We start from the raw sequence: 8,768 nt of genomic DNA on the forward strand, positions 1-8,768 counted from the left end.
CTCAACGTTCCCCAAGCACCATTTCTGTCATCGTTATTTTGCTGCAGGACGGGGTCAGCCGTGGGCACAACAGCCCCGTCTTGCACCCATTTCACACTCCCCCGGACAGCGACCGGCACGGCCCCCGCGGGGCTCCGGAGCCCTCCGAGGGCAGGGGATGGTTGTGCTGAGCACAGGGGGCTGCACAGCTGGGGCTGGATGAGGGCAAAGCGTGAGGATGCTTTTTTTTAAATTTTTTTTTCCTGCAATCTCTGAAAACGCCCGAGCCCCGCCTGGGGTGACGCGGGGCATCACCGCGCGGCAGTGCCCGGGCTCCCGCGGGATGCTCCAGCTCGTCTGTTCCCATCCACGGCTGACCGGGGTTGGCCCTGCGTGCGGCTGGGGACTCGTGGTGGCCCTGGGGACTCGTGGTTTCCCTGGGGACGAAGGGCAGCCCGGGCACTGCCGGCGCGCCGGGAAGTGCTGGCGCTGGCACCTATTTACGGGCAGGCAGCGGACCTTGTCCTGAGCTCCTGACGCTCATTATCACCCCCAGCAGGGCCCGGGGGCACGAAGGCGGTCACGGGCTGGGGCGGAGGGGGCGGTGGGAAGAGGGGGTGGCGTTGCAGCATCGCTGCTGCCGAGCAGGTCTCGGCTCTCCCCCGCCTCCATCCGGACTCGTGGAGCTCCCCGTGCGGTCCCTGCGGGGACGGGGCTCTGCAGAGGGTGGCTGGGACCCACCACCCTCCCACTGCCTCGCCGTGTCTCATTCCTGGGCCAGTCTGACTCCTTCCCCCTCCCCGATCCCGGGGAATGCTGAGCACCCCTCTGCCCACACACGGCCAGGTGAGGGGGCACGGGGAGGGATGCAGGTGGGTGATCCCTTCCTAAACCCCTCCTGCCCTCATTCGAGCACCCCAGTGCTCCCCTCCTGCCCCCCAAGCACCAGCTGCTCCCGCTGTGTCCCCTGGCCCGGCCCCCTGGATGTGCAGCCACAGCTCAGCCTCAAGACAGAGGCTGGAAATGTCCCCAGGATGTCCCCAAGGGGCTCAGCCAGGGCCACACAGACCCGGCCCTGCTGCTGTGGCACATCCCCAGGACAGCACAGAACACCTAGTGCTGGGCACTGCCCACCCACCACCTCTCCACGAGGCCACACACATGAGGTGACCCCAGCACAGGGTCCAAGGTCTCCCAGTGCCTGGACATCCCTGGGGCAGCTCTGCAGTGAGAAACTCCCTTGGAGAGAAGTCCAAGATCCTCCCAGTCTGACACAGAGAGGAGGAGGGGTAGGTGACACCTGGACAGCTGAGCACGTGGCAGCTTCACCCCTATTCCAGAGCCCCTGGATTTCAGCCATCCCCCCCTCCAGAAGGAAAAAGGCAGCAAACACCCACCAGCAGAAACCAGCTGCAGTTTAATGGCTGCTCTGGGGGAAGGGCTGAGGTGGGACTGGAATCATGGCAGCATTTTTATACTTCAGGGTCAGGAGCCGACGCACAGATGGGGATTGGTGCCTACTGATGGTGATGGAGAACTCCCCACACCCATAGAGAGGAAACGTGGATCTGTGCTGGGAGCAGCCCCAGCCCCCTGCTCACCACCAGATCGGTGCTGTCAGGTGACAGAGACACTTTCTGCTCTAACATGATTTTTGGATGAGGGACCTCCCTGGGCCCCTCTGGCCAGAGCAGGTCCCTCTAGTCTTGGGGCTGTTCCAGACTCTCCCCTCCCACAGGAACCAGGGGTCAGGGAGCTGTGGCTGCAGCCCCAGACACGCTCCTGGAGGTCTCCAGAGCAGAACCTTTGGCATGGCAGAGGTACAAGGCACTGTCAGCACCCAGCACACAGCACAGCCCGACAGAGTCCTCCCACGGGGGATTCCCCACCTCCAGGAAACACTGACGGTGTCCCTGCTGAGCCAGGGGCCTTTCTGGAGGCAAATCCCTGCCAGAGAGGAGGGGCACCCATTTCCATCCCCCAGCGCTCCCGGGCAGGAGGAGGAGGGGATTCATCCAAAGGAGCCCGAGGTGGATGCTGAGAAGCCATCGGGGAACACGGAGGATGCTCAGACTCCTGGAGCACGGGGAGGGCAGTGCTGGGCATGCTGGGCAGGGGCTGTGTGACACTGGCACGGAGCAGCAGGGGGATCACCCCGGGAAGGCGCTCCCGGCCCAGCCTACCCGCTGTGGAAGATGCGGACGCGCTGAGCGATGTCCTGGCGGCACAGGGGACACGAGAGCAGCCGCTCGCAGCAGCTCTGGCAGCAGCAGACGTGGCCACAGGGCAGGAAAATCATCTGGGGCTGCGGGAAGAGATGCAGGAGAGGATATGGAGAGGGCTGCTGGCCCCTATCCCAGCCCAGGGAGCTGGGGATGGCCCCGGGTGTCAGTGTGGGAGGCGGAGCCCCACAAGCCCAGCTCAGCCCCGGGCTGTGCCGAGCGGGAGTGACAGGACACGGGGAAGGACACGGGGCAGGGGTGAAGTGCCCAGCCCCATGAACACTTCCCACAGCTGCTGGATGGACAGACAGCTCAGGAGCTCAGCGAGGTCCTGCCCAAGCCTGCACAGAGCCCTTCCTCTCTCCCTCCCTCCCTGCTGCAATGCCCGGGAGCTGGAGGGATGAGCCCCCAGGCATTGCCCCGGGCACACAGAGCCAGGGGATGTGCCGGATGCTGCCCTCACCCCACCCCTGCTCCAGCCCCAGCTGTGTCCCAGGGTCTCACCTCCTGCTCCATGCACACAACGCACTCCGACTTCCTCTCCTCCCACTGCAGCGGGGGGGCCGTGGGGCCCTCGGGGCTCGGGGGCTCCTCCAGGGGAGCACTGGGCTCTGGGCCTGCAGGGACCTCGGTGTCCACCCCCCTCTGCAGCTCTGCAACCACAAACAGGAGGTCTGAGCACCTGGAGAGCTGCCCATGCCCACCCAGCACACGTGGGGAGGGCTGCAAGCACAGGGGGCCAAGAAATCAGGAACTCGGAGCAGCTCGACAGCACAGCCCTCCCTGCCCCCCTCCTCACACAGCAGCCCTGCACAGCTCCACTCCCATCCGACCCACAGACCTCTCAGGTACCTGCTGTGAGTGTAAAACATGTCAGACACAGGGAGAAGAGAACTGGGGGTACCTGGGATGGTCTTGGCCACAGCCAGGATCTCCTGAGCCCTCTTGAGGATGGCACGCTGCAGGCCAGCCTCCACCACACCGAGCTGTGGGGCAAGAGCAGGCTGTTAACTCCACAGGGGACAGGGGGCTGATGGCCCTAAGGGGACACTGCAAACTCTGGGGCCTCGCTGACAAGACCCGGCCATGCCAGAAGAAGCCCCTCCACCAGGCACCAAAGCCAGACAAGGGAACTCCCCGGTGCCATTTCTACTTTAAGAGCATCTGAAGGATGTTTGAGGATGCAGGCAGGCTGCAGCTCACCCTGCACGTCCCTGGGACAGCCAGGGCTCACAGGGCCAGGCCCAGAGCAGTGGGGGCACCTCGCCCTGCTGGGGGTGACACCCCAGAGCACCAACCCTGGTCCTGCCAGCCCTGCATGGCACAGGGGGCTCCAGGCAAGGGCAGGGTCAGTCTGTGGTGGTGCTGTTGTTGTTGTCCCACACTGTGGATCTGCTGGCTCATACCTTTTCCAGGTCAGTGGCAGTCATGGTGCCAAGAGCCTCCAAGGACAGGCGGTGGTGCGCGAACACGGGCACGTACTGCTCAGCACAGAGCTCCAGCAGCAGGGCCACCAGCTGCTGCTCCAGACCCTGCTCCTGCAAAACACAGCAGTGTGCTCATCCCTGCCCTGCTCCAGGCATTCAGCACCCCCAACACAGAGAGCCTGAAAGCCCAACAGCTGGAGCAGCTCCGGCCCCAGGGGTTTCATGAGCACAATTCAAAACGCTGCGGTCTGGGAGTCACAGAACACCCAGAGCTGGAAGGGACCCACAGGGACCATCCAGTCCAGCTCCTGGCCCTGCACAGACACCCCAACAATCCCACCCTGTCCCTCAGAGCCTTGTCCAAACCCTCCTGGAGCTCTGGCAGCCTTGGGGCTGTGCCCACTGCCCTGGGGAGCCTGGTCAGTGCCCAACCACCCTCTGGGGGAAGAACCTTTCCCTGAGATCCAACCTGACCCTGTCCTGGCACAGCTCCAGCCATTCCCTCAGGTCCTGTCAGTGGTCACAGAGAGCAGAGCTCAGAGCTGCCCCTCCTGAGGAAGCTGCAGACCATGGTGAGTCTCCCCTCATGAACCAAAGCACCACTCTGGCAGCCAATGTCTGCAGCAGCACCTGCTTTGCCAGCTCTGCACAGGCAGAGCTCAGATCCATCTCCCTGTGCCCACCCTGGGGGTGTCACCAGCACAAAGTCCTGGCTCAGGCCATAAGGGCAGGAGTGGGCAGGAGTTGCCACATGCAGATGGATCTGCAGGGAAATTTGGGGAGCCAAGCAGAGCCATTTGAGTGTTCAGCTGGAACAAGAGGCCCTGCCTGGAGGCTACTCAGAGTCCTCTGCTGCTGGCCAGCAGTCTGAGGGTGGGACAGCAGCTCCTGCTGGGAACACTGAGCTGTTGGCTCTGTACAGAGCTGGGCAGCCCCATCCCCTCCACGGGCAGGAATGAGGGAGCTCAGAGCCCCAGGGGCAGCCTGGGGGCTGTGTGAGGGGTCTGGGCCCTGCTCCCAGGGAGACATGTGGGCTCAGGGGCTGCCCTTGCTCCCCCCTCAGTTCAGAGAGAGCACAACCACAGTGGGAGCAGTGACAGCAGCAGCACCTGGAGTTTCAGGGAGAGGGGCTTCTGGTTCAGCAGGCGCTGGTACTGGATCAGCCAGTAGTTCTCCTGTCTGGTTTCACTCTTTGCCTCCATTTCCAGCTGAAAAACAAATTCATTCATTCAACAGCCCGAGGGAACATGGCCAGGGGGGTTTAGGGAAGCTGGATGTGCAGGAGGGGAACCCACAGCCTGGGCTGTGCAGGGCCCAGCCAGAGCCCTGTGAGGGGAAATGGGCACTTCTGGCCTTCTGCAGGCTGGTCCCACTTTGATCCCCCCACTCCCTTTGCCCCAGACACTGGGCTCCCAAAGCTCAGGAGAGTCCGGTGTCTGCAGGACTGCAGGAACACAGGCAGGGAGGGCCCTTGTGGGACTGTGCTCATTCCCCTGACAGCAACCTTTCCTGGCAGGGGACACTGATGATAATGGTGCCCCATGCTGCACCAGGCAGTGGTGCTGTGCCCCCCAAAACTCACATTAGAATTTTATGGAGTTAAATTGGCCTCTGGATCTGGACACAGCCTGCAGAGCCCTGCTCTGCTCCTCTTTACTCCCACCCTGCTCTGCTCCCCTTTACTCCCACACTGACCCAGGGACTCTTCCTGCAGCCAACCCAAACACCTCCTCATCTACAGCACCTAACCAGGGTCTTCCTCACCAGGATTTGTTGCAGTTCTTCCTCCCTCTGCTTCTTCTCCTTGAGCAGCTGTTCCAGCAGGCAGCCGAGTGCCTGGCGCTGCTCCGCCACCGCCTCCTGCAACGGGAGGGCTCTGGCACCCACATGTCCCACCACGGGGCTGCCACCCTGCCCCTGCCCAGCACAGCACTTACCAGGCCCAAACCAGGCACTGTGGGTGTGGAATCCCCGTGCTCCACAGCCTGGATCCTCTCCCAGCAGCTGGCACGGCAGAGCTGAGCTGAGCCCCTTCCCCTCAGTCCTGCACTGCCCCATACCCAGCAGTGCCACCCCCAGCACAGCCTGGGCAGCCCCAGCCCACAGCAGCTGCAGCAGCTCCAAATCACTCCATCAGAAGTTCAGCCAAAGGCATTGCAAGTGTTCATAGTCCCACTGCCTGGAATCATGGAATCCCAGACTGGTTTGTGTTGGAAAGGACCTTAAAGCTCATCTTGTTCCACCCCCTGCCACAGGCAGGGACACCTTCCACCAAACCAGGTTGCTCCCAGCCCAGTCCAACCTGTCCTGGTCTGAGAAAGACCACCTGAAAGTAGGTCTAGAAGCCTGCAGGTAAGGACAGGTAAGGTGGGAACCTCCCCATGCCTTTGGGGAGCTTCCTTTTTCTGGGGTCTCACCCCAAGCACCGCCAGGTCCCAGGGCCAGGTCAGGCATCCCTGGAGCCACACCCTGGCAATGGAGAGGTTGGTGGGCTTGGGAATGTCCAACCATGGGGCACCTCTGCATGGCTCAGTCCCAGCTCACTCACACCTGCCAGGAGGATCATTCCCAGTGCTCATCAGCCACAAGGACTCAGATGTCCATGGACAGAGGGACAAGGATAGAAACTGAAATTTGGGGAAACTTTCATGGATCATAGAATCCTGGAATGGTTTGGTTGGAAGGGACCTTAAAGCTCATTCGTTCCACCCCTGCCATGGGCAGGGACACCTTCCACTAGACCAGGTTGCTCCAAGCCCCGTCCAGCTGGGATCAGCACCTGGACCCTGCACAGGGACAAGATCCTGTTGGACAGAGGAACACCTGCCTGTCACAGGCCAAACCCACCACCAGGTGACCAGAAACACTTTGCCCTCATGGAGGCAGGAGGCATCAGGACCTCCACAGAGGGGAGAAGGACAACTGGTGACCAGTGGGAGCTGCTCCAGTCCCTTCATCCTTGGGGTGCCCTCCCTGCTCACGGCACTGCGGAGACCGGCCAGAATCATTCCCACAGACCTGTGCCAGCCCTTCCCCAGGATGTCTCTGTTCTTCTCAAAGATCTATCAAGGTCATTACTAAAGCACCTGTATCCTGGGGTGAAGCACCCGGTTCTGCACCTGGCTGCAGAAAAGCTTCTGCCAAAGCACTTCTGAGCACTGCCTATGCCCTGGGAGATCAACCCCAGCAGGGCCCCTTTGGCTGCAGACCCCCAAGGGCAGGGGGATCCAGAGAGATCCAGGTGTCCAGGCCTCAGTTCTTGGCTCCCAGTGCTGAAGCTGCAGGTGGGTACCTGGGCAGAGCTGTTTCCTGCAGCTCCTGTGTTCACCAGAGTCACACAACCCTGGTGTCACCTGAATTACACCTGCCTGGGCCTCCCTGGTCTGCCCTGCATGAACTCTGGGTGGTCCTTCACCCTGTGCCCCCCAACACCACAGAGGAGCTCTGTGAGGTCAGGCAGCACAACCCAAATCTTACCCCTGAAGGGTCCAGCACCGGGTTCAGGGGCAATCCTGCCTCGGGTCAGCACTTCCCACTGCTGTGTGCCCTGCTCTGGGAAAGGACATGGCCTTGGGACTGACTTGGGGCTGACTGAACAGGTGACCTGACCTGGCACAGGGCACACAGAAGGAAACAAGTGATGCAAAGGCATCATAGCAAAATTTAAAGCCAAGCTGCTTAAGCTAAACCCGACATTCCTCAGTGTGTGACTGCTGATGGAGGCAGCCCATCAAATGGTGGGATGGTGGGGCAGAGCCCTGGAGAAAAGGCTTAGGAATGAAGGGGGGAGCTGGAGCTATCACTGGCAGGTATTTAAAACCAAAACACAGCACAATGTAAGAAGAGGTGATGCACAGCAGGCAGGTGTTCTGGGGACAGCCAACAACTGGATCACACACTCCTTCCCCACCCAGCACACCTGGAACTGCCCATCCCTGTCAGGCCTCCTCTGTCTCTCCCCTGGAAAAGCACTGGGATGTTTGGGAGCAGAAGCAATGTCCCCACAGCACAAAGAGGGGTTGGTGGTGTCCTGGGGGGAAGGACCTTCTGACTAAGCACAAAACCACCTGGAAGCTGCAAGGAGCAAAGGAAGCAGTGGAGCTGTGGCAATCCCAGAGCAGAGGGTGGGGGGCAGCCCCAGAGCCCCACGTACCTGCAGCGTCTCTGTGTCCAGTTCTTGCCTCTTTAACTCCAGCTGTGTCAGCTGCAATAACTCTGTTTCTATTAATTTAATCTAAACAGAAGATGAAACATTTTTTACTGACATTTGAAATTACTTTAATTTATGCTCTTGTAAAATGAGGTCTGACTGGTGCCCTGGCAGGGGTGGCACTGCAGAGGTTGGGGGGAGCTGCTCATGCTCCTCAGTGATGTGTGTGCTCAGGGTCACTCTTCCTTTGCCTGAGGAGCTGTGTCCCCCACTCTCTAATTGTCTCTCTACTCTAAACACCTTCTGTTCAAGTCTAGAACCAGTTTGTGCATCCAAACCTTTGCAGCCACTCTGGAAGGCAGAGTCAAAGCCCTGCCAGCACCACAGCTCAAACTGCAGATTCCTGGGGCAAGGCCCTGTTTCCAGATGCTCCAGCAATCCCATAATGATACCTGCTCTTCCAGGAGGGACAATTGGGACACAGAGAGGTGGAGTGAGTTGCCCAAGATCCCAGAGCAAAGCCAAGATGAGAGCCCAGCTCACCCATCTGCCAGGCCATCGACTGTCCCCAGGCCACCAACGCCTGCCACCGACCACGGAGCTCCCTGACCCTGGGGCTCTGCCCCTTCCCTGCCCCTGCAGCACCTCCAGGGTGGGCTGGCTCCAAGGGTGAAAGGTTCCTTGCTATCAAGGAACAAATCTCCTTTATCTACAGAGCAAGTGGGATCAAACTGCAGGGCTCTTGTGGGTGAACTCAGGTGAGGATGGAGAGTTTTCCCTCGTCTCCTGGGTGGTCTGTGCACAGTTCATGGGCTTCCAGCAGAGACTGGTCACTGGGTGACTAAAAATATCCAAGCTCTTAAGATTATCCACCAAATCTTGACTTGAGACTTCTCTGCTAGTGTCTGATGAGGAGAGGGAAGATTCTGGAGCACTGTGTCAGAAACCAGCAACCCACCTTCCTGCATCATCCACTGCTACCTTCCCACC

The 8,768-nt window shown here is 60.5% G+C and overlaps 1 protein-coding gene across 1 annotated transcript in view; it reads right to left on the reverse strand.

Annotated features, from left to right (window-relative positions):
• Nucleotides 1–1,370: 1,370 nt before the first annotated feature.
• The window catches only part of LRSAM1 (leucine rich repeat and sterile alpha motif containing 1), a 29,029-nt gene continuing 21,631 nt past the window's right edge, over nucleotides 1,371–8,768 (reverse strand). Inside the window, exons 19-25 of the mRNA XM_027687750.1 lie at nucleotides 7,782–7,862; nucleotides 5,393–5,488; nucleotides 4,738–4,836; nucleotides 3,608–3,739; nucleotides 3,106–3,187; nucleotides 2,706–2,854; nucleotides 1,371–2,284 (exon numbers count right to left, since the gene is read on the reverse strand). Of these exons, the coding sequence (XP_027543551.1) occupies nucleotides 2,159–2,284; nucleotides 2,706–2,854; nucleotides 3,106–3,187; nucleotides 3,608–3,739; nucleotides 4,738–4,836; nucleotides 5,393–5,488; nucleotides 7,782–7,862 (765 nt within the window). The 3' untranslated portion in view covers nucleotides 1,371–2,158. The remainder of the gene's footprint in view (nucleotides 2,285–2,705; nucleotides 2,855–3,105; nucleotides 3,188–3,607; nucleotides 3,740–4,737; nucleotides 4,837–5,392; nucleotides 5,489–7,781; nucleotides 7,863–8,768) is intronic.

Source organism: Neopelma chrysocephalum, unplaced genomic scaffold (assembly GCF_003984885.1).
Source record: "Neopelma chrysocephalum unplaced genomic scaffold, ASM398488v2 Primary Assembly neopelma1_74, whole genome shotgun sequence".
NCBI lineage: Eukaryota > Metazoa > Chordata > Aves > Passeriformes > Pipridae > Neopelma > Neopelma chrysocephalum.